This window comes from Pinus tabuliformis, chromosome 2_2, assembly GCF_031772625.1.
Source record: "Pinus tabuliformis cultivar Carrire ecotype Pingquan chromosome 2_2, CPIR1, whole genome shotgun sequence".
In the NCBI taxonomy this organism is placed as follows: Eukaryota; Viridiplantae; Streptophyta; class Pinopsida; order Pinales; family Pinaceae; genus Pinus; species Pinus tabuliformis.
The window spans coordinates 1,016,460,400-1,016,486,507 of record NC_142300.1 but is presented as its reverse complement, the minus strand read 5'-3'; the positions used below and the strand labels follow the sequence as shown (position 1 = coordinate 1,016,486,507).

General features: G+C 39.2%; 1 protein-coding gene across 1 annotated transcript in view; it reads left to right on the top strand.

Moving 5' to 3' along the window:
• LOC149196819 (GATA transcription factor 28-like) overlaps nucleotides 1–24,302 on the top strand; it is a 65,631-nt gene extending 41,329 nt beyond the window's left edge. The window contains exon 2 of the mRNA XM_089408440.1: nucleotides 24,223–24,302. Coding sequence (XP_089264566.1) covers nucleotides 24,223–24,302 — 80 coding nt within the window. The remainder of the gene's footprint in view (nucleotides 1–24,222) is intronic.
• The last annotated feature ends 1,806 nt before the right edge of the window (nucleotides 24,303–26,108 follow it).

Below are 26,108 nucleotides of genomic sequence, written 5' to 3'. Positions count from 1 at the left end.
GATGAGTATTCCATACCTCCTGTACCTGACCAGACAAAATTTAGCCTAGGAGTCTTGCATGCTCTAACACCAGAAAACAAAGGCGAAAGTACTGAAGGGGAAAATATCTTGGAACCAGAATATCACTCTGACATGGAGTCAAACAATATCATTTCTAATCAACAATTGCTGATGCCAAGGTTAGATCCACCAACTGTTTCTCTTTCAAAAAGTATCGGCACAAAAAGGTATGATCTAAAGCCCGATGCTTATAGTGAATCTGATGAACGAGATTTATTTGATGTTGTTAAATGCATTGTTCCAGATTTACATTTTTCTCTTTATCCCAATGTTTTTAGTAATGACGATTTTTCCCCTCATAATGTTAAGCATAGTTCAACGGACACAGAGGGTTATTCAAACGAACCATCATTGGGTTTTCAAAATAAAGAGACCACTTTAACACAGCCTTTGATCCATATTGAACGAGAGCTGCCCCACCTCCATTGTCTGAAAACATATAAAGAAAAAGAGGAACCTAGGGGGGACTGTAAAGACTTTCGTGATAGTTGCTTTGCCGATTGTAATGATGTTGAGTTATCACAAGTAACTCAACTAGGATCAGATAATAAAAAACGTCTTAGATCCGGAATTATACTAGCTGATCCTCACCTCAAAGCAAAAGCTCATTTGAATAATTTTACTATCCAAGACGATACTCCGATCTATGATTCATATCATGAGGAAAGCTCCATCCCTGTTCGCAATCATAACTCAGTTCCTGATTCACAAAACTTGGCCAGTTCTTGTGAAAATCAAAAAGTCACAAATAACTCCCAGTTGTGCGATACCACTATTTGTATAAATACCCAATCATTTCTTTCTCACTCACGTTCATTTTGTACAAAATCAAATTTCCTTTTAAATTTTCGAATTTTTGACAGATTAGATTTTGGCGATTTATATATAAGAACTTTTATTTCGAAAGAAATCACTAAAAACTCAACGTCAACAAGCAACGGGTTACAAGCCATCGAAATTAAAAAACCCATTTCACAATTTGACTTGTTATCCCTCCTATTGAAAGATCACCAATTCACAAAAGAAATCCATCCCAATTTTTATGATCCAATAGGTACTCAGTTGGAAAAGACCTCTCATGAGAAAATAAAATCAGATAGAATTCCAATTGAGTTTGTAAGTTCTTATCCCCTAGCCAACAATTTCGATCCAAGAGAAATTCGATTCTTTTTACCAATGCTTGGAAAATTCATACGGCTAGGAATAATAATGAATCGTTGGTTCCATTGGAAATATCATTTTACTTAGTTATTTCCTGTATATAATTAGAATAGGAGTAGGAGTAATTTAGCTAGGTTATTAGTTTTGTTTTCAATAATTGATAGGCAAAGTTAGTTATATTCTCTATGCGACCCTAGAGAATGTTTGCCTCTCTCAAATAATGTTTGTTCTGGCTAAATGGCATTTGACTTTTACTAAAGACACCTTGTCTCTGTTAAAGATTTTGAACTTCGACTCCTATGATCAGCAAATCCTTTGAGAATTTGATCTTTATTATCAATAGAACTTTAACCCAGAAATGATGATAGTTTCAACTCCAAAAAACTAAAAGAAAGTTATCCCAGTGAGGAATTTGTTTTAAGTCAGCACAATGAAAGGTATCAATACTAAAATAAAGATTCTCTGTGAAAGCAGCCGTTACCAAAAGCAGCCCTAACATTGTCGTCCAAAACTTTCTTAAGGAAAGAGAATTTGACTTCCTCCCTGTTGAAGGGAAAACACAACATTCAGAGGAATGACCTAAAAAGATTGCTATATCTCAAGGAATAAGAGGTCTCATCACGAGCCGACTTATCATGATCACAGATATTATAACTTGCTGACTTTGCCAAAACTGTCTACCAAAACAGGGCAATGACTCAAGATTGTTGCAATCAAAACACAAGGGGTCTCATCACGAGCCAGCTTGCTCAGCAAAAGTGTAAATCAAGTGAATGACTGTGTCATAATTTGGCCACCAAACCAAGACATTGTTCTTTAGAGAATAAAAAGAAAAAAGCATCAAGAAAGGGATTCCTTCTGAAGAAGTTGTAAATAACCTTAAGCAGGATAAAGGATCATTCCTGGATAATAGGTAACCCTGTCGAGGCTATGGACGCCTGCTGGCAGCAGTGCCTCTACCTGCGACAAAGGAGCATATTTAAGAAGGACTGATACACAGAGAACACTCTATTTTTATATTTTACAAGACCAAGTAATGACTGATTTAAATTCGAAGACAATCTGGGGATGCAAGTAATTGAAATAAAACGGAGCTGAAACAAAACATCATTGATGCTTTGAAGTATCATTTATTTTTATCTTTTTATAATAAAGTTCAAAATTCCTGAGAAAATTTTTTTAGAAGTTTGAAAACGTCAATAGAAAAAGAGCAGAGATAACTGGTTCTCCCAAGTGAATCGCCAATTGTTGTGGCCAGCAACAACCCCCCTCGTTCAATCTAGTATCAGCCACGATACTAGAATGAATGGGGACCCTTAGTTAAATTTTTGGAAAAGCAAAGATTTCATTTTGAAGTTACAAGCATACACTTAGAAAAGGTTTCTTGAATGACTTAAGCCTAAACCTGTGTTCATGAAAGCAAATCTTAAAGGTTGCATCACAAAGGAATAAGAAAAACCTTCATTTCCCTTCTAAAGACCAATGTACGCACCGCCTCAGTATTAATAACAACATCGCATCACAACATACTAGTATCCATAAAGAAAAGCTTACAAGTCCGCCGATCTGCGATATTGCAATCGCGCGATCGCATATCGCAGAAATGAGGCAGGCGAAGATTGGCAAGCATGGAATTATTGCGATCTGCGATATGGCGATCTGCGATGTTGCGATCGTTGTTGTTTGCGATTGCGCGACATGCAAGGGTACGTTGGCAATTCATAAAAGCGCCTTAGTACGAATCCTTCGGGCACGCCACCCAAAGAAAAGCCACTTGCTATAAACTGACTTGGAATTATGTGCTTTTAATGATAGTAATAAATCAGTTGTCAGTTATTAAGTGGAATAAAGACGCGTGCCTTAATGCGGGTTTGCTTCACGTAAGGTGGCGTATCTGATTTATCTCTTGCATTTAAAACTCTCCCATCACCTTTCTGATCAATCTTTCCATTTCACTCGTAACCTGCAGGAGCAAAGTGCGAAGGCAAAATCAGATAGAAACACTAAGCGAAATGGGGAAGAAGAACAAAGCTCAAAGCTCCGAAACAAGAGAGAAGACCAAGGAGATGGCGCCCCTGTACACAAATACTGCATGCAATAAAGATGCAGGTATCTCAACATGGGAAGGCATGTATAGGCTGTTAGAAGAAGAGAACCCTAAAATAGTCAAGGTAAATGCTGTTGTCGCGGATGCATCACGTCCTTCAGAGGCATCCCTGGAAGACCTAGCGTGTTCTTTCCTCCATAGAATAGCGGCAAGGCCGAAGATTCTACCGTATACAGACATGATCAGATGGATTTTAGATGATGCGGAGTTGCATCATAGACAGTTCAAAGTCCACGGACATGGGCTCGTGGGATCGTTTGCTGCTCAAGACCTGAAGCTCATGTATCATCTTCCTGAGCCACAAGCGACTTATAATGCAGAGTTTGTTAGGAAATTCGCAGTGGAGAATCCGGACTTATCAGACACCACTAAGGAATGGTCAAGAAGAGATGAGCCGTTGAAAAAAGATAAGAACGGTATGTATAGCACTGGTTCCCTTACCTCTCCATATTGTTTTGCTGCAGCCATGCTCTGTAGGCTATTTGGTAAGCCCGATATCAATAAGTTTTCATCTGAATGGCTACCGTTAGTTGATGCCGCGACTAGCTCTGAGATAGTGGATTGGGCCAAAATCCTTTCTGACACTCTATACACAGTGGTCCTCCACTACCGTTCTAAGAGATCCTTCTCCCAAAGGACCTATCCTCCTTTTTATCTGTCTGCCTATATAATGGACTCTGTCTGTCATGTATCGAAATTCCCTACTATGGCTTGGAAATGGACTACCCAAGACCCATTGCCCATTCATGTCTATCACAAAGTCTTATGGGATTCCCAGTTTGCCCCTCATTTTTACCAGATTTGCCATGGGCTCATATTGCCCCTACATAGAATGATATATGGTAAGGACCCCCCAAGGTGTTCTCCCGAGGCCCAAATTGACACCCTTCCCATCGCGAGATGGTTTGAGGAGGAATGGTTTACCTACATTCGAGTTTTTGGAAGCACTGTACCTCCACATGTCCTACCCTTGTATGTCCCTGATAAATTGTTGGCCCGGAAATCGCTTATCAAACTTGTTCTGAAGGCGGCTTAACCAAGGAACTAAAGGACAAAAAGAAGGCCATTTGGCCTCTATTTCCCGTCACTTGTGGGGCCTTCTCTCTGTTTGATGTGGGACACGCTTTTGATGAAGTGGAGAATGTGACGTGTCTTCAATTATTTAAGTTCTCATCAAGACCATTCGACCCAAATAAAGTGGCCCAAGAATTTACAACCAACGTCAGGATAAGGGTATTCTCTGGGAAGAAAGATCTGTTTGATGATCTCTTTCTGAACAAGAACTCGCTCAAGGAAGTTATGCAAGAAGCTCAGTCAAGATTGTCTCCAGACGACCTCCGGAAATTCACATTGTATAGAGAAAGAAGGCTGGCTAGTATTCCACTGGAAGGACTGCGGGTGACTACTAGAGAACCGACTCCGAGCATCAGCCTCAGTGAAGACTCCAGCGCTTCCAGATCTAAGTCTGGCGCCGCAAAAGAAATATCTGAACATCCTCAAGAGTCTATGCACAACAAAGAGGAGAATGAAGAAGAAATCAAAGACATAGCTCAGTCAAGTACGATGGCTCAGCAGCAAGTTATCGCCTCACCAACAAGAGAGGTTCCCCCTCCTGTCGTCGAAACACCTCTTGTCACAGTAGAGTTGGATAAAGAATGGGACACCTTCAATGAATTAATTAATCTGGAAGGTCAAGCCCTGAAGACACCTGTGAGCAATACACAGGTGGTACAAGAGGTCGTCCCGACCATAGTCAGTAGTGCCGCAGAAACGAAGAAGCTCCCTATCGCTCCATCCTCAGAACTTCTACTCAATGTAGAAGAAATTCCTCCACTGGACGTATTCTACAGTCCCCAGCACAAAGCAGTTGTAAGGAGACAAAGAAAGAAGAGAAAACTTGAGAATGCACTGTCTCAAGATGCTGAACATCTAGATGTCTTGTGGAGAGACCCAAATAATAATCCAACCGAGAATCTCACGAAACTGTCTCAGATTGCAGGAGCATATGCTTCTGCAACTATCGACAAGGCCTCTGAAGTCTAGCAACTTCTAAAAGAACATGAAAATCAAATACAACTGCTACAACAACAGTTGCAACAAGCCAATGCGAACATTGAAGCTTCCAGACAGCTCGAAAAGCTACAGGAAGACTTTCGCCAGATGCAGGTAAGCTATCAAAGAAGTCTTGAAGAAAAAGAAAAGCAGCTGCAGACGGTGCAAGAAATGCATAAAGATGAACCTAAACTGACAGAGTTCATTTCAGAGTCCATCAGCTTGAACGACCAACTATCATAGCAACAGGAAGATATGGTACGTAGAATATCACAGTGGAGGCATTTTTGTGAACTAAGCGACAAGATCACCAGCCAGGTGGTGGAATTGCGGAACGACTATGACCAGACCAACAGAAGAGTAACGGAATATCTAACTTGGCAAAATGACGAGGAGGGGAAAAGAGCAGGGGCACCCAAGATTAATGAAAATCATAAGGAGCTGCTCTTTAATAAGTGGGACGAACAAATCACACAGGCTGAGCAAGCAGCAGAGACAGCGGCGACACAAGCGAGCATCCTTATCGACTGTGTAAATGAAAATTTACATAGGGCCAATTTGATTTCAGAGACCACCCCGAGGTACCTACCAAGCACGTTGCAACTGGAAGCAGAATGGAGGCAAAAAGCACAGGCAAGCGGGAAAACAATCCAGGCATTGGCTAAACTAAATTGGGAAAGTTACTGCACTTACTTAGTTAAGCCGCACAGCCAATGCATGACAGTAAGATGCATCATGAACGCAGCCGAGAAGGTAGCGCCGGCTCTTATGGATGTCGTTTTTGCAGCCCAGCTAAGCACAGAAATCAGCCAGCCTACTCTTCTCAAGCCTATGCTTGACAGCTGCAACTTCAGAGACTAAATTCACAAGTAATTTCATTTAGAATGTTGTTTTTTCCTTATTAACTAAATTAGAAAAAGGGCGGTCATTTGCGAACCGTATCCTCATTTTTGTAACATACTATTATTAAGATTAGGTAGTAGTATTTCAACCCTTCTCATTGCATTGGAGAAGGGTCCAGAAATTTGTCAAAAACTTACCCTCGAAACATGCACTTCTGCACCCTCAGAGGAGGTTTTGATGAATGGAAGGATCGAGATTTATTTATGTTTGCATTTTAATGTCTGCTACTGATGTTGCACTTCTATACTCTTAGTAGATATTAGAACAAGTAGAGATAAATCGTTATTTGCTTGAAGTCTGTGAATAGAAATCAGTCATAAATGGTACTTTTATCTCTTGACTAATTCCTGCTCATATTCTTAGAGTGATATACAGCTAGTATTGTTTATATGTTAATGTATGAGCATATGGGTTATCATTTGGCACTTCTGTGCGGTGGACCTTTTTATTTATGCTTGACATATGAATGATTTGATTATGCGATATGCTGTTCACAACTGTTTTGTTTAACTTCTTATGCAGAATGGTTCATCTTTAATGGTTTATATTCTTATGATAACTGAACGATCTTTATTACCAGTTATTATATGAAATCTTTCTAAATCGCATAATGGAAAAGATACATCCCGGGTTAGTGTAGATTATATATGTTGTTTTCATTAGATTACAATAGCTTAAAGTCGGTTTGCAAGTTAGATTTAAATTAGTTTTAGAATGCTTCCAGAATCAACATAATCAAACTCTACACACACACACACATCCCATGCATCGGGAAGCTGGTCCCGTTACCCCCAGTCGGACCCGCTACTCCAAACGGGCAAGGAGCCGCCAACCAGGTTCCGGACCGGGTGGGTATCCCCCTTGTTGTCGACCCGATTTCGGGGCCCTCAACAAAGTCCTAAATGATATTAGATTTACTCAATCTTCCTTCATGACTCTCTTGATATGTTGTAGCTCTAGACTTCACAACCAAATAAGATAATATGAGTGACAAGAGTCTTAAAGAGGAGTTTCTTCTTATCCCATAGAAAAAAGTTCATTGACTTACAACTATTTCCATGTCCATAGTATGCTTTCCACCCTCTTGTTATCCCTTTCTCCAAGTTATAATTTGATTCGAGCTTGTGATGAAGATCAATCAAGAGATATTAAAGTCACTTTCTCCAAGTTGTTGTTGCCATACAAAAAATTAGTTTAAGTGATCATTTTTAATTTAATTATCATAACCTCCATTTTGTCAATGTTAATAGTTATACTTACTAGAGCATAAATCCTTGAAGATGTTTAGTTGCTTGTCAAGGTCATAGGAATCCCTCACCATAAGAACAAAATAATCAACATAAAGCAAAAGAATGATGACTATTCCTGTAAGAGTTAGGTTGACACAACATTATTCTTTCAAATAACTTTCTAAACTATTAATATATGTACAAAAAAAATAGGAGAAAAGGAACAACTTTTCTTAACTACTATGCTACAATTAGTTTCTTCCAACCAATATTCAATGTTCATAAACTTGATAATAAATTTTTTATACAACCTTATCACAATAAGTCTCAACTAAAAAACCTTTTAGCTCTTATAAACTATTCTAAAGATTAACCTAAGCTTCATATATGTTTCACCTCCAATTAATACTAGTAACATTTGGTAATTTTTGTTTGTAGTTTGTTACCGTAGGTAAAAGTTGATATTTGGTAAAAGTAAATGTTCTTATTTTCTTGAAAGAAAAATGATAAGAATACTTGTTACAAAAAAGGAACTCTTGAAGGAGCTCATGTTTGACAAGAAAAACCTAACTTCCTAGCAGTTACGAGAGTGATGAGTCCAATACTCATTCTAGAGAATAAATATCTTAGTGAACGAAAAAGAGATTCTTCTTATAATCTGGAAAAATAAAAGAGAGATAACTAAGATAAGGCTCAGATGGGACAAGAAAGTAGCCTAGAGTTACATTAGGTGTACCACTCTTGAGCTGGTCTGAGCTAGTGGACTTTTTCGTCTTACGAAAAAGGTCTGGAGATTTCAAATTGGACCTGGGTGGTCTTGACATTTGAATGCTTGACTCAAGAAAGACTACAAAGGAACTGTGGAAGTCTAAGGTCTCAGGGGGAGACTCAGACATAATTTTCGGTATTGTTGGTAGGGATGAGATCACGCTCAAACAGAGTTCCCTAATTGCATAAGCATTAGTAACACATAAGTATTTATTAGTACTGTTGTTTTTCTTGAGAATAAATTTTATTTGTGTAAATTCTAATCTAATAGGGTGACTTAGTTATATTTATTTTTGTAAGAAACATCTTGGCTTACCGTGTTATTTCCTTCCTCTGTAATTAAATTATTGTAGGATAAAATCATTTGTTGTTGATAGATAGAATCCTTGGAATTAAAGGGGTCAAAATAATCAATAGAGGTAAGGTTAGTCCTCTTCGGGAGAAAACCTAGAGTGGACAGTCTCATACCCAATTAATGATGCCCCTCGTGGGACAGGAAGAGGTCTTTGAAGGACCCTGGCCTACAACCCGAGGGGGTAAACCAAACAATTAGATAGAAGTAAATTAAATAGAAGAGAGTTTTAATTGTTGCGAGGATGAATTGAAATTCCATAAAACAGAAATAGAGATAATTGTATAGTTAATACAAAACTAGTGGTAAGTAAATGGGGGTCTTTTATTACATGGAATCTAAAAGTGGAAACTTTAATATCAGAGAAATACTAAATCAAAGAAAGATTATGTTTTCCAATGGTATAATGCAGAGACTAGAAACTATAGGAATCATATGACGAACTTAATATCATTACTAGTAAAGAAACAAACAAAAAAATCATTGATAACATGCTGACTGTCATTTCTTTTCTTTGGAAAGAAGAAAAAAATGGTAAATTAAATCATACATGTTGCAAATGAAATTAGACTTATGCCATTCATTGAACGAAAATAGTACAATCCATAATATCAATATTGTCAGGTGGATATTTTAAATCAGAATCTGAACCATGTGGTGCTCAGAAAAACGAACCAGACTATACATATTTGTGGAAACAATCAAATTATCATAACTACATTCAGTTTGAAATAAAACCCTTAATATTAGTGCCCAAAAAATCAAATTTGTAGCCGAATTGATAAACAAAATCCTTCAATTCATGGCATAGGCTGTGTGGTAAACCAGAATCAAAACCCTACTCCAGATGTGGGTGAGGCACCACCAGAATAACGATGAGAAAATAGAGAAAATAAAATTTACAGGAAGCTACCTAGTCGCCATTACTTAACTAAGGAACGGTAAAACTAGTTAAGAACAAAATAATACCTGGTATTAATCAAGAACCAATATTGTATTGTAAAATAGTGCACAGGAATTAAGCTGGAATAGTTACCTGATACACATAAACAAAACCATTGTTAGACTAAACACTGGAATAAATGAATAATTGAGGAGTCGAGTGTAGAAGCTCTCACCTGTGTGAGGAGTTGTAACGAAGATTCATTTGAACAGGGATTGCAACCCAAATTCATTGAAAATGGTAACAAGACAAGGCTCCATGTAGCATTGTTAGCAAGAAATGGAGATTGTCTACCTGTCAGGCGGAATCAACGAACCAGTATAAGTGCCAAGAAATAGTCGAATCCCCTTTTCAAGTGCAGCTCTGTGCAATGTAATAGGTTTAAATTTGGAAACAGGGAAATAGATTGGTAAAAGAGGAAAATGGTCATTCATTTGCACGAGAATATTGCTTGTGAAGCTTAGAGCCGAAATCCTCATTGTTGCAGAGCTCTGCTATTGAGAGTAAAAATGAATTTCCAACAAGGTCTCTAGCCAGAGGAAAACAATTACCATTGTTATGAAAATGATGTTGAACTATTCAATGGAAACCCTAGTCATCCAAGGGCCAAGTTTCATCCAGGTGTCATGATCGTGCATGATTCCAAAAATTTCAATGGGAAAATCCCAAGGCGGGTGTTGTCACATAAATGTGACTCTATGGTCATTACGGTTTAGCAATATTAATGATCCAGGTGGATGTTGGTGGCCACCCACCTATCCCACTTGGACCCCCACAACTGTCTTTCAGCTTCTCAGTTTCCTTAATTATATCACAATTTACTATTTTTGGCAATTTTTCGGGTCCTGAACTTCCGGAGCTGTTTTGAAGCCCTGAACGACATTTTTTGGCAAAACCAGGAGCAACATGGGTCATTAACTGATTTTTCTCACTCAAAAGTTGTGCACGTCAAATGGAGATCGTATGCCAAATTTACGACCCTAGGAAGTTGATATACCAATTTACCCAAACAGGGCCCATAGTTTGGCATTTCATCTCCTAGGATTAGGTTTTTGGATGTTTAGGGTTTTCCATTGTTTCTAAACAATAAATAGGCCTTTGAGCCTCATTGTAACACAGTTCAGAAGCATGTAGCTGCCATCGCCTGAGCTAGTTTATTGTTATGGATCTAACCCAGAAATATATGATAATATAAAGAAACCCAAAAATAACAACATCAAAATAGATAGAAATGCTTCTTTATTGATCAAAACCCTTATGGTAGGGCAACACCATACATTCACCCCTTAAGGAAGGAGAACACTCCACAAGCCATATGCTTGTTCATACAATAATCCTTGACACAATTCCTTGACATGGAGTCTCTAGCCTCTATATAGGCCTCATACATACAATACCATGGGTCATTACCATGGTTCTCTCATACCATCAACTAATACCATGGGCCCATTACATTATTACTAACTACTTGTGGTCCCTTACATGATATGGGTTAACCACCTTATTTATTACTATGGTCCATCCCATTATTACATTATTACCTTGGGTACCTCCCTTGGTACCCCATATTATCCCCCTTAGATATATAACATTCCACCCCCCTTAGCATGTTTCGTCTCTGAAACATGGGATGAACACAAATAATAAGATCTACTCAAAAGAGTAGTCCACTGGTACCATGCACGTGCATCTAGCCATCCAAGAGAGAGGTGAACCCTCGGTCTCGCTGGTGCCTCGCTCATTTGAGATGGAAGTTGACCGTGGTAGCTCTTCTGTGTTGATGTGTAGTAGGTGGATCTTCGCTCCTCTCTATCTGTCCTACGGGGGTTGTTGTCCGTGTGGCTAATTGGTTGCCATCTTGATGGTTATCTTGCGGGAATCAACCAACCGCCCATCGGCCCTAGTGGCTGGTTGATTCTCGGAATCAACCAGCCACCAGGCGGGCGGCTATCTGGTGCCTGGGTGATTTCGAGAATCAACCATGCATCAGCCGAGCGGGCGGCTGGTGGCTGGCTTATTCCCACCCGGATGGTGGCTGGTTGATTCCGGGAATCAACCAGCCACTAGCCGCCCGCCCGGCGGGTGCTTGGTTGATTCCCGGAATCAACCAGCCACCAGATGGCCGCCCGGGTGGTGGCTGGTTGATTCCCGGAATCAACCAGCCACCAGCTGGCCGCCCGGGTGGTGGCTGGTTGATTCTGGGAATCAACCAGCCACCAGCCGGGCAACCAGTCGCCCGCCCGGCTGGTGGCTGGTTGATTCCGGGAATCAACCAGCCACCAGCCTAGCAGCCATCTGGTGGCTGGGTGATTTCGGGAATCAACCAGGCACCAGTCGGGCGGGCGGCTGGTTGATTCCAGCCCGGCTGGTGGCTGGTTGATTCCGGGAATCAACCAGCCACCAACTGAGAATCAACCAGCCACCAGCCACCAGATGGCCGCCTGGGTGGTGGCTGGTTGATTCCGGGAATCAACCAGCCACCTACTGGCCGCCCGGGTGGTGGCTGGTTGATTACAAGAATCAACTAGCCACCAGCCGGGCTGGCGGCTGGAGGCTGGTTGATTCCAGGAATCAACCAGCCACCAGCTGGTCGCCCGGCTGGTGGCTAGTTGATTCTGAGAATCAACCATCCACCAGTCGCCCGCCCGGCTTCACCCAGCGACCAGCCGGGTGGGCCACCAGCCGGGCGACCAGCTGGTGGCTAGTTGATTCCTGGAATCAACCATCCACCAACCGGTGGCCACCAACTGGTTGATTCCCGAAATCAACCAACCACTTTCCGGGCAGCTGGCTGGTGGCTGGTTGATTACGGGAATCAACCAGCCACCAACCGCCTGCCCGGCTTCACCCAACCACCAGCCGCCCACCTAGTTGGTGGCCCGCCCGACTGGTGGCTGGGTGAAGCCGGGAGGGCGGCTGGTGGCTGGTTGATTCCCGGAATCAACTAGCCACCAGCCGGGCAGCCAGCTGGTGGCTGGTTGATTCCTGGAATCAACCAGCCACCACCCGGGCGGCCAGCTGGTGGCTGGTTGATTCCCGGAATCAATCAGCCACCACCCGGGCAGCCATCTGGTGGCTGGTGGCTGGTTGATTCCCGGAATCAACCAGCACCAGTCGCCCGCCCTACTGGTGCTTGATTGATTCCCGAAATGCGACCAGATGGCCGCCAGGCTGGTGGCTGGTTGATTCTTGGAATCAACCAGCCACCAGCCGGGCGGGCGACTGGTTGCCGGGCTGGTGGCTGGTTGATTCCTGGAATCAACTAGCCACCACCCGGGCGGCCAACTGGTGGCTGGTTGATTCCCGGAATCAACCAGCCACCACCCGGGCGGCCATCTGGTGGCTGGTTGATTCTGGGAATCAACCAAGCACCCGCCGGGCGGGCAGCTAGTGGCTGGTTGATTCCGGGAATCAACCAGCCACCAGCCGCCCGCCCGGCTGGTGCCTGGTTGATTCCCGAAATCACCCAGCCACCAGATGGCCGCCCGGCTGGTGGCTGGTTGATTCCGGGAATCAACCAGCCACTAAGCGGGCGGGCAGCCGGGCCGCCGGCTGGCTGGTGGCTGGTTGATTCCCGGAATCAACCAGCGGCTGGCTGGTGGCTGGTTGATTCTCAGAATCAACCAGTCACCAGTCGGGCGGGTGGCTGGTGGCTAGTTGATTCTCAGAATCAACCAGTCACCAGCCGGGCGGGCGGCTGGTTGGTTCTCGAAATCAACCAGGCGCGAGCGGCTGGTGGCTGGTTGATTCCGCTGGTGGCTGGTTGATTCCCGGAATCAACCAGCCACCAGCCGCATCAACCCGGAATCACCCAGCCACCAGCCGGGCGGGCGGCTGGTGGCTTGGTGATTCCGGGAATCAACCAGCCAGCAGCTGGCCGCCCGGCTGGTGGCTGGGTGAAGCCGGGCAGGCGGCTGGTGGCTGGTTGATTGTCGGAATCAACCAGCCACCAGCCGGGCGGCCAGCGGGCGGCTGGTTGATTCCCGGAATCAACCAGCCACCAGCTGGCTCGGCTGGTGGCTGGTTGATTCCGGGAATCAATGAGCCACCAGCCGCCCGCCCGGCTGGTGGCTGGTTGATTCCGAGAATCAACCAGCCACCAGCCGGGCGGCCAGCTGGTGGCTGTTTGATTCCTGGAATCAACCAGCCACCAGCCAGCTGCCCGGCTAGTGGCTGGTTGATTCCCGGAATCACCCAGCCACCAGCCGGGCCGCCGGCTAGTGGCTAGTTGATTTCGGGAATCAACCAGCCACCAGTCGGGCGGGCCGCCGGCTGGTGGCTGGTTGATTTTGGTAATCTACCAGCCACCAGCTGGCCGCCCGGTTGGTGGCTGGTTGATTGGTTAATTCCCGGAATCAACCAGCCACCAGCCGCCCGCCTAGCTTCACCCGACTGGGCGGGCGGTTGGTGGCTGGTTGATTCCCGGAATCAACCAGCCAGGTGGCCGGCTGGTCGCTGGTTGATTCCGCGAATCAACCAGCCACCAGCCGCCCGCCCGGCTGGCTGGGTGAAGCCGGGCGGGCGGCTGGTGGCTGGTTGATTCCCGGAATCAACTAGCCACCAGCCGGGCGGCCAGCTAGTGGCTGGTTGATTCCCGAAATCAACCAGCCACCAGCCGGCCACCCGACTGGTGGCTGGTTGCTTCTCGGAATCAACCAGTCACCAGCCGGGCAGACAGTTGGTGGCTGGTTGATTCTCGGAATCAACCAGCCACCAGCCACCCGCCCGGCTTCACTGCCCGGCTAGTGGCTAGGTGAAGCCGGGTGGGCGGCTGGTGGCTGGTTGATTCCCGGAATCAACCAGCCACCAGCCGGGCGGCCGACTGGTGGTTGGGTGATTCCGGGAATCAACCAGCCACCAGCCGGGCGGTGGCTGGTTGATTCCGGGAATCAACCAGCCACCAGCTGGCCACCTGGCTGGTGGCTGGTTGATTCCCGGAATCAACCAGCCACCAGCCGCCTGGAATCAACCAGCCACCAGCCGGGCGGGCGGCTGGTGGCTGGGTGATTCTGGAGTCACCAGCCGCCCGCCCGGCTGGTGGCTGGTTGATTCCCGGAATCACCCAGCTGCCTGCCCTGCTGGTGGCTGGGTGATTCTGGGAATGAAGTAGCCACTAGCCGCCCGCCCCACTGGTGGGAATCACCTAGCCACCAGCCGCCCGCCTGGCTGGTGGGAATCACCCAGCGACCAACTGCCCGCCAGGCTGGTCACTGGTTGATTCCCGGAATCAAAAGAAAAAGGAGAGATAGTTAACATTTATCAAAAACCACAATTATTGATTAACTATCTTATAGACATTTGTTCAGATGAAGGAGATTGGGTTCTGGATTTATTTTCTGGCTTAGGTAAGTTTTATTATATGGAATTGAATTTCAATATGTTATTTTTTAATTAATATGCCATTGTACTAATTTAGTTCATTATTTATTTTTTGCTTTATAATTAGGTGCAATGCTAGCATGTTTCCTTCAAAAAGGAAGAAATTGCACTGCAATTGAAAAAGATCCAGTACAGTGCAATTTCATTCAGCAAAGAATTAATGTTCTTCAATTTCTTCCAAATGCAATGCAAGAAATTGGGTTGAATAAAGGGGACTTTAGTGAATCACGTGTGGCAAAAAAGGCAAAGAAACCCCAACCACCATTACATGTAATGTTTGGAAAGACATACATTGGGAGATTCGCAGACATCAAAGACCCATTAGAAGAGGAAAGTGAGCAAAAGGAAACAGAAAATATTGTGGAAGAAGACAATGATGAAACTCTAGAGGATGAAGAGTTTGGATTACGTGACATTGTTGATTAAATTTAAGTTATGCTTGTAAATCAAGCTTTGCAATGTTTTGACTTTGACATTTTATGAGAAGAATAAACACTCAATTAGGGTTGTTGTACGTTCAATATTTGTAATATGTGATTTTCGCATTGATTTTTAAGTTAATCATTATTTTTTGAAGAAAAAAGTGATTATTATTATTTTTTTGACATGAAATTCATAAAAAAAAACTATTATTTAACCATTTTTAGTTAAAATTATCGTATAAAAATTGTGATTTTGACATGTCAATTCTAGCAAAAAATTATCAAAACGTGTAGTTTTTTAGTTATATTTATGTTTAAAATGGTTAATTTTATGTTCATTGTTAAAAAATATTGTTTTTTAGAAACAATTATTTCATGTGGATTGAAAAATTAATTAAGGATGTATAAATATGTAGAATATCGAAAATTCTAAATATCGACCTCCTAATTAAAAATGCAAAACAATAAAAACCTCACTAAAAAAAATTAAAATTAAAATAAAAAAACAAAAAAATGTGAAGAAAACAGCCACTTCAAAAATGATCAAATTTACAAAATAATTATTTACATTTTATACATTAGAAAATTTAAAGCCAAAACACAGGTCTTTTAAAAAAATGGGGTGATGCAGAATACTCACTTTTTAAAATCAGCATGAAAATCACTACCATTCTAAAACGATTCTAAAACGTAATGTACATAAAAAGAATTAAAGTGCCAAAAACTATGCTCTAAAAAAAACATGTTCGTTCTGCATCACCCCTTTTCAAAATCAGGTCACTTTTTTGCTATCTCTACGAAACGGGTAACAGTATCAGTTCCCGTTTCAAAGTTTACATTTTTAACACCATCGATTTTTAGATTAGTGATATCTCCTTCATCCAAACTCCAATTCAGCCGATTTTTTTTTAAATCGGGTATTTTTTCACATAGAATCCAGATCTGTAATTAAATTTTGCAAATCTTGTACCAAAACATACAGATATGATCTGTAAAATCACCGCCTCCAAAATCCTGCAAAAATAAATAAATTAAAAATTAAAAATAAAATAAAATAAAATTTCTCCACTTTTTTGCCCAAGAAAGTGCTCTGATACCACTTGTTATGGATCTAACCCAGAAATATATGATAATATAAAGAAACCCAAGAATAACAATATCAAAATAGATAAAAATGCTTCTTTATTGATAAAAACCCTTATGGTAGGGCAACACCATACATTCACCCCTTAAGGAAGGAGAATACTCCACAAGCCATATGCTTGTTCGTACAATAATCCTTGACACAATTCCTTTACATGGAGTCTCTAGCCTCTATATAGGCCTCATATATACAATACCATGCGTCATTACCATGGTTCTCTCATACCATCAACTAATACCATGGGCCTATTACATTATTACTAACTACTTGTGGTCCCTTACATGATATGGGTTAACCACCTTATTTATTACTATGGCCCATCCCATTATTACATTATTACCTTGAGTACCTCCCTTGGTACCCCATATTATCCCCCCTAGATATATATAACATTTATTCTCATTTCTGTTTGTAAGCATATTTTAGTATTTTATATTAATGAAATGAAGTATTATTTCTGTTATAACTCTGTATCTATGGTTATATCTATAATTTGTTGCATCCATGTCTAAATTCGGATCAATTAATGAAACCTTTATACAATGTCGTAGGTGTAACATAAAATGTAGCTCATGAATGAACTAATTAATATGACTTTTATTATATGTCACATAGAAATACATCATACCATATTGATATAATAATTGAATTCATTTGTTCTATATTTCTTACATAGGGTATATCTATTTAATTCAATGTAATTTTCTTTATATTTATTACTATTAATCATGACAGGTGAAATAGGTGTTATTGAAAATGGGTTTTACAATTGGTATTAGAGTCTAGTTACAAGTTGAGGCCTATATAGGCACACAAAATAATAACAAAATAAAATTGTTGTATGATTCACAGCAGAAAAGGGATACTAAGCAAGTGGAAGCTAGGTGCCATGCGAAGAGGAGTGGAAACTAGCCTATCTAGATGACCGAGAGATGAGTCGAGACTCCATATGGTAACTAACCCAAAAATGTGGGTTTAGCTAGGGGAAAACACCTAAAATACAAATGAATTACTACTGGAAATAGTCTAGGAGTTGCGGGAAGAAATGACCAATCACCAAGCTGACAATGAAAGGTTGAGGTTAGAATAAGAAAGGATCATAAAAACTCTGACATACATACATAACCAAAGAAATCTAAACTCAAGCGCAGATAACGGAAATAGAGTAGAAATGAATCCCTAAGGGGAGGGACACCCCGAAGTCAAAGGAAGTCAGATGAATAATGAAGAGGAGTCTGAAAATGTGTCTATTGGTAAAACTAAGAAACAAAAAGTAGAACTACATGGGGAGTTTAAGAAAATGAAACCCCCAACATTCAATGGGGAGGTCGAGGAAGCTGCAGAAGCGTGGCTGATTAACATGAATAAGTATTTTTAGATATATGAGTATGATGATAATTTGAAGGCTCAACTAGCAATATATCAATTGCAAAATAAATCCACCCTGTCGTGGGAGGAGATAAAATAGATTCAAAAGATTGAAGAGAAGGAAGTAACATGGGACAAATTCCAAAATCATTTTGAATACAAGTATTTGACAGAACGTTTTTATGATGAAAAATCGAAGGAATTCCATGATCTAAAGGTGGGTCAGCAAACCATGGATGAATTTATAACTAAATTCACCTCATTGTTGAGATACGTTCCCTATATTCAGGAAGAGATAGCTAAGGTACAATGCTTTATCAATAGTCTACCAGTATTCATGAAGGGGAGTTTGGAATTTGGCAATCCAAAAACAATGGATGAAGCTACTTGGAAAGCCAGGATTTTCTATCAGCAAATGAAGTTGAAAAATGAGAACAATAGGGGTTGGTTGCATAAAAAAAGGGAAGAAAAGCATACAGAATATGAAAGGGACTAAAGTTATCGAAAACAGGAATTCTACAAAAAGACCCTTTTACAGACCTTTGGAAAAGAATCAGCAGAAAACTTGCATTCCTAATGAGACCCGACAAACGAAGGCATCTAGTAAGCCCAATCCAAATCAAGTTTTGAAACCCCCTCCACAGTGTTGGGGTTGTGGAGAACCTCATTATTATAAAAATTATCCTCATCGGGGAAAACCAGAGAAAACTACGAATATTCAAGAAGCCTCTACAGTTGGAGAGGTGGCAAGGAACATTCTGCGAATTAATGCAGCATTGGAGGATCACCAAGCCGAATATCAACCAACAATGGTCGAATTCGAAGGTAAATTAGCCAACCGCTATGTTTCTGTTTTAATAGATCCTGGTGCAAGCTTAAGTTACATTAGTCCTAAGGTAGTTGAATCATGTCATTTACAAAGTGTTAAGTTTAATAACGCTTGGCTGGTACAATTGGCTACCAGAACAAAACGAAGAGTGACCTCTAAAGTAGAGGAGTGTGTGATAGGAATCGGTGGCCAGCAGATTAAGGAAACTTTAAATGTGTTTCCATTAGGATCTTATGACATATTGATTGGCATGGACTAGTTGGAAAAACATTGGTCTGTGGTCAACTATAGAGAGAATACCATCAGTTTCCTCACAGAATAAGGAAATAGACAGTAAATTTAGGGCATTAAGAAAGGAATTAGACTACATCCAACCACAACTAATCAATTAAGTAAATGCATGAGGAAAGGTTTTTAGATTTACACTATGCAAGTTGGATACACCAATTCTAAGGGAAATATTTCTTATTTAGAAAATATACCGGTATTGCAGGAATTCAACGATGTTTTTCCAGAAGAAATTTCAAGGTTGTTGCCCAAGCGAGATATTGATTTTACAATCGAATTGGTTCCTAGAGCAGCTCATGTGTCGAAAACCCCTTACCATATGAGTATTCCGGAGCTGAATGAATTGAAATTACAACTTCAAGAGCTACTTGACAAAGGATACATATGCCCCAGTGTCTCGCCATGGGGTGCCCCAGTATTATTTGTGAGGAAGAAAGATGACACATTACGGTTATGTATTGATTATAGAAAGTTAAATAAATTAACCATTAAAAATAAATACCCATTGCCCCGGATTGATAATCTATTCGATCAGGTGAAGGGAGCAAAAGTATTCTCAAAAATAGACTTGTGCTCGGGTTATCATCAAATAAGAATAAAGGAAGAAGATATCAACAAAACCACATTCAGAACTCGTTATGGCCATTATGAGTTTATTGTACTTCCATTTGGCCTAACTAACACCCCTGCAATGTTTATGAGTTTGATGAATGGAATTTTCCATCCATACTTAGACAAGTTTTTCTTAGTCTTTATAGATGATATTCTGATTTATTCAAAAATTGTAGAAGAACACCTTTGGATAGTGCTGCAAACACTGAGGGAAAACCAACTTTATGCTAAACTTAGAAAGTGTGACTTTTATAAAGACCAGATTCAATATTTGGGGCATGTAATTTCCTCTGAAGGATTAGCAGTGGATCCTGAGAAAATCAGAACTATCATGGAATTGTCAGTACCTAGGAATATGGCAAACATTAGATCGTTTATGGGATTAGCTAGGTACTACCACCACTTTACAGAGGGATTTTCATGAATTTCTTACTCCATCACTTCTTTAGAGAAGAATAGAAGAGCATTCAAGTGGATGACAGAGTATTAGCATAGCTTTGAAGAATTAGAGCACAGGTTGACTTCAGCTCTGGTATTGAAGATTGCTAATCCAAGAAAATAAATTGTCGTCTATACGGACGCCTGCATAGAAGGTGTTGGGGGAGTTCTAATGCAAGATGATAGAGTGGTGGCTTATGAATCACACAAACTAAAGGAGCATGAGCAACAATACAATGCCTATGATTTGGAGTTAACAACAGTGGTGCGTGCCTTCAAAATGTGGCGACATTATTGTTGGGAAAGAAATTTCTACTTATGACAGATCATAATAGTTTAACTAATTTCTTTAGACAACCTACTTTAAATGCTTAACAAGCAAGATGGACTGCATTTTTAAGTGAATTCGATTTTGATATTAAACATCTAAAAGGAAAGGAAAATCGAGTAGTGGATGCACTCAGTAGGAAGTTGCAATGTATTTATGAGATAAAATACAGTCAAGTGGAACCTAAATTTTCAAAACAAATTAAGGAAGCATCAAATCGAGACCCAGAGTATGAATTTTTATGGTAGCAGAGAAAACAAGGCCGAGATGGAGGAAAATAGACTGACTTTGGTATTAACAATGAAAATTTGCTGACATTTAAAGGAAAGATCGACGTACAAAACCTGTCATCCATTAAGCGATTGTTGTTAGATGAATTACATCGGAACCCTTATGATGCACATCCAGGTTATCAGAAACTATTTTATGCTATTAAGAGGAATTATTTCTGGCTAGGAATGTGAAAAGATATTGTGGAATACTTGGCTAAGTGTTTGGAGTGACAACAAGTGAAAGCAAAACATCAGGACCCGGTTGGTTTGCTCCACCCATTAGCCATACCCAAATGGAAATGGGAAACGATCATAATGGACTTTCTGTGAAAAACACAAAAACATAATGATTCTATCATGGTTGTAGTGGAAAAATTGAGTAAATTCTCCCACTTCATCAATGTTAAATCTGCATACAATGTTGCACAAATTGCAAACATATTTATGAAGGAAATATTCCGGCTCCATGGAATTTTTAAAGCTATAGTATCTAACACGGATGCAAAATTTACATCTGCCTTTTGGAAATCCCTTTTCTTAGGGTCAGGAACTCAAATTCGATTCAGCACATCTTATCACCCACAAACACATGGACAAATAGAGCGGGTAAATCAAGTGTTAGAAGACATGTTGCATATGTATGTAATGCAACAACCAAGTAAATGGGAGGAGTACCTCCACTTAGTAGAATTCACATATAACAATAATTACCATGAGTCATTGAAAATGAGTCCATTTGAAGTACTATATGGAAGGAAATGTAAAACTCTAGTTAATTGGAATAGTCCCAAAAATAGACTCATGCTTGGGCCAGACATGTTAATAGAAATGGAACAAGATGTGAGGAAGGTAAAGCAAAACTTAAGAGCAGCACAATATCAGTAGAAGGTATATGTAGATAGGAAGCAGACATTTAAGGAATTTCAAATAGGAGATCACGTTTATGTAAGGGTTAAGCCCAAAAGAAGTACTTTGAGATGGGTTGGTTGCACCAAACTAAGTCCTCGATATTATGGACCTTTTCAGGTCCTAGAAAGAATTGGGCCTATAGCTTATAGACTCGCATTACCAAGTTATATGCGGGTGCATAACGTATTTCACATCTCCTTACTATATATATATATATATATATATATATATATATATATATATATATGATCTCGGGCATATTATAAACTGGCAGGAAGTGCAGGTAAAAGCATAATATTTGTATAACGTACATGATGATCTAAAATTAATTCTTATATAGTTTTGTTTTAATAATGTCCTATTTGGATGCAGGTAGAATGGGATGGAGAATTCTTGCTAGAACAATTGTATCCTAGACCGAAAAGAAGTAACGCTATGGAAGTGAGTTATCACCCAAGTGCAGTGGCGGCACTTTACCCCGGAGGAGGCTACTTGGGAAGAGGAAAGTATGATGCAACAAGCATATCCACATCTGTTTCAAATACAGGATTAAACATTGGGGACAATGTTTCAAACCAGGAGGGGAAGATGTAACACCTCCAGTTAATACTAGTAATTGTTGGTAATTTTTGTTTGTAGTTTTTTACGGTAGGCAAAAGTTGACAGTTGAAAGACTTAATTATATTAATTTTGGAAACACATATGATAAAAGTAAATTTTCTTATTTTCTTGAAAGAAAATAAGAATACTTGTTACAAAAAAGGAACTCTTGAAGGAGCTCATGTTTGACAAGAAAAACCTAACTTCCTAGTAGTTATGATAGTTATGAGTTTGGTCCTCATTCTGGAGAATAAAGATCTCAGTGAATGAAAAATAGCTTCTTCTTAGAATCTGGAAAAATAAAAGAAAGATAACTAAGAGAAGACTCAAATGGGACAAGAAAGTAGCCTAGAGCTACATTAGGTGTATACCTCTTGAGCTGGTCTGAGCCAGTGGAGTTTTTCATCTTACAGATAAGGTCTAGAGATTTCAGATTAGACCCAGGCGGTCTTGACATCTAAATGATTAACTCAAGAAAGACTATAAAGGAACTGTGGAAGTCTAGGGGCTCGAGGGAGACTCGGACATAATTTCTAGTCTCGTTGGTAGGGAGGAGAGCATGCTCAGACAGAGTTCCCTGACTGCATAACCAGCAGTAACATATAAGTATGTATTAGTACTATTTTTTTTCTTGAGAATAAATTTTATTTGTGTAAATTCTAATCTAATAGGGTGACTTAGTTGTATTTCTTTTTGTAGGAAAAGTCTTGGGTTATTGCGTTATTTCCTTCCTCTATAATTAAATTACTGTAAGACAAAATTGTTTGTTGTTAGTAGACAGAATCCTTGGAATTAAAGGGGTCAAAACAATCAATAGGGGTAAGGTTAGTCCTCTTTAGGAGAAAACCCATAGTGGATACTCCTATACCCAATTCATGATGATCCTCGTGGACTAGGAAGAGGTCATTGGAGGACCCCGACCTACAAGTCGAGGAGGTAAAACAGGAAATTAGACAGAAGTAAATTAAACATAAGAGACTTTTAGCCATTGCGAGGATGAATTGAACTTCCATAAAATAGAAATAGAGATAAATGTATAGTTAATGCAGAACTAGTAGTAAGAAAATGGGGTTATGCTATTACATGGAATCTGAAAACAAAAACTTTAATATCAGAGAAATACTAAAGAAAAGAAAGATTGTGTTTTCCAATGGTACAATGCAGAGACTGGAAACCATAGGAATCATATGACGAACTTAATATCATTACTAGTAAAGAAACAAAACAAAATCATTGATAATGTGTTGGCTGTCATTTCTTTTCTTTGGAAAGAAGAACAAAATTATACATTAAATCATACAAGTTGTAAACGATATGAGAGTTGTGCCATTCATGGAACGAAAAGAGTACAGTCCATAATATCAATATTATCCAGTTGATACTTTAAATCAGAAACTGAACCATGTGGTACTTAGAAAAACAAACTAGACTATACATATATGGGGAAAGAGTCAAATTATCATAGCTACATTTAGTTTAAAATACAACCCTTAAAATTATTACCTAGAAAATTAATTCTTAGTCGAATTGATAAACATAAGCCTTCAGTCACGGCATAGACAGTGTGGTAAACCAGAATCAAAACCCTACTCCAGATGTGGGTGAGGCACGACTAGAATAACAGTGAGTGGCCAGAGAAAATCAAATGATACAGGAAGTTGCCTAGTCGCCATCACTTAATTGAGGAACAATAAACCTGGCCGAGAACAGAATAATACCTAGTATTAATCAAGAACCAAGATTGTCTTGTAAACCAACACACATGAATTAAGCTCAAATAGTTACCTGATACACATAAACAAAACCCTTGTAAGACTAAACACTGGAATAAATGAATAATTGAGGATTCAGGTGTAGAACCTCTCACCTATGTGAGGAGTTGTAACGAAGATTCATCTGGGTAGGGGCTGCAACCTGAATTCACTGATAATGGTAACAAGACAATGCTCCATGTAGCATTGGAGATTGTCTCCCTATTAGGCGGAGTCAACGAACTAGTATAAGTTCCCAGAAACAGTCGAATTGCCTTTTCAAGCACAGCTCTGTGCAATGTAACAGGTTTAGATTCGGATACAGGGAAATCCGTCGCAGAGAGTAGCAATGAATTGCCAAGCGGGTCTCCGGCTATAGGAATATAGTTATCATTGTTGTGAAAACCATGTTGAATTGTTCGATGGAAACCCTAGTCATCCCAATACTAGCATGCCTCTAGGGGTCGTGATTGTGCATGAGTCCAGAAAGTTCAACGGGAAAATCCCAAGGCGGGTGTTGTCACATAAATGTGGCTGTATAGTCCTTTCGGTGTAGTAATATTAATGAAACCTTTAAACAAAGTTGTAGGTGCAACATAAAATGCAGCTCATGAATAAACTAATTAATACAGATTTTGTTATCCGATGTCGCATAGAAATACACCTTACCATATTAATATAATAATTGAATTCATTTGTTCTATGACTCGAGTGAAATAGGTATTATTGAAAATGAGTGTTATATATATATATATATATATATATATATATATATATATATATATATATAAGAGTTGTCTTTAGTGAGACTTTTTGGAAGTTTTTCTGGTGGGTTTTTCTAGTCTAATTTCTCTAAAATCCGGCAGGAATTTATTGAAATCACAAGCTTGATGGGTAATCCATGCACAATGGAAGTGCCCTAAGGGTTTTTTAGATGCCATATATACAATCAAAAAACTAATTTAAATAATACAAATTAAGGTTTCAAGTCAAATTTTTCCGTCAGATTTCAACACTAGAAAGTCCAAAAAATCACACTAAAAACAACTCCATATAAATATGTTTTACAAACTCTAAAATAAAAAACACAACCAAAAATATATTTTATATTTTGAATTTTGAATTTTAAAGGTTGCTTGCTGAAATTCACAAGTACCATTCTCGTGGTAGGATCGCTTATATATGAGGAAAAACCGTTTTGAGCTGATCTTTGGAATCCCACGAGCTAAGGCTAAGATAAGGGTGTAAAATATATTTTATTAATTCAATATAAAACTTTTTACGTCATTTCGTTAAATTAAAATTAAGGTTAATATCTTTTTTAATGTATGTTGTGATGGTACTGAGTTTGATAGGTTTTTCCACCTTTTGAAAAAAAAAAAAAAAAAAAAAAAAGAAAAAGAAACTATTTGTAACTCTTTTGTAAGTAGTTCAACAATGACTTATATAAAATTATTTTTAATTTTTGAATTAAAATTTTAAATTAATTTTGTTCAGGTAAAAGTTTAGTTTATTTTTTTTTTGGGATGTAAAGAAATATGTTAAGGAGTTTTATTTTATTTTTATGAATTATTAATAATTATGATAGATAATTAAGTTTGTTTGTATAGAATAATGTAGCTGTAAATTTAAGGATGCCACTAGGCTAATAACTTTGTATATCAAAAATGTTTTATTTTTTAGGGAAGAAAATTTTTATTACTAAATTTTTTTGATCATTTAAATATATGTATGTGTTAAACAAAGTCTTTTTCTTAATAATTTATTTTAAATCATCAAAAAAAATTTAAAATATAAATAATACAAATAATAATTTAATTTTAAATTTAATATAAACAATAAATTTATATATATATATATATATATATATATATATATATATATATATATATATATATATTTCAAAAACAATTATTAAAATATACAAAAATGTATTTAATATAAAACACTAAATTAATATATGAAATTTTTTTGTTAAAAAAATAACTATTAAAATATACAAGAATGTTTTCTTTATTTTGTGATTTTTAATAAAAAAATATATAATTTTAATTATATTTATACTTGTTTAAAATATTAAAAAAAACTTAACTTTTAAATTAGATTTTATATGTGTAAATCACTATAACAAAATTAGAAGAATTGAAAGAATGGGTAAATATACATGTATGCATGTTTACAGTTTTAAAAGAA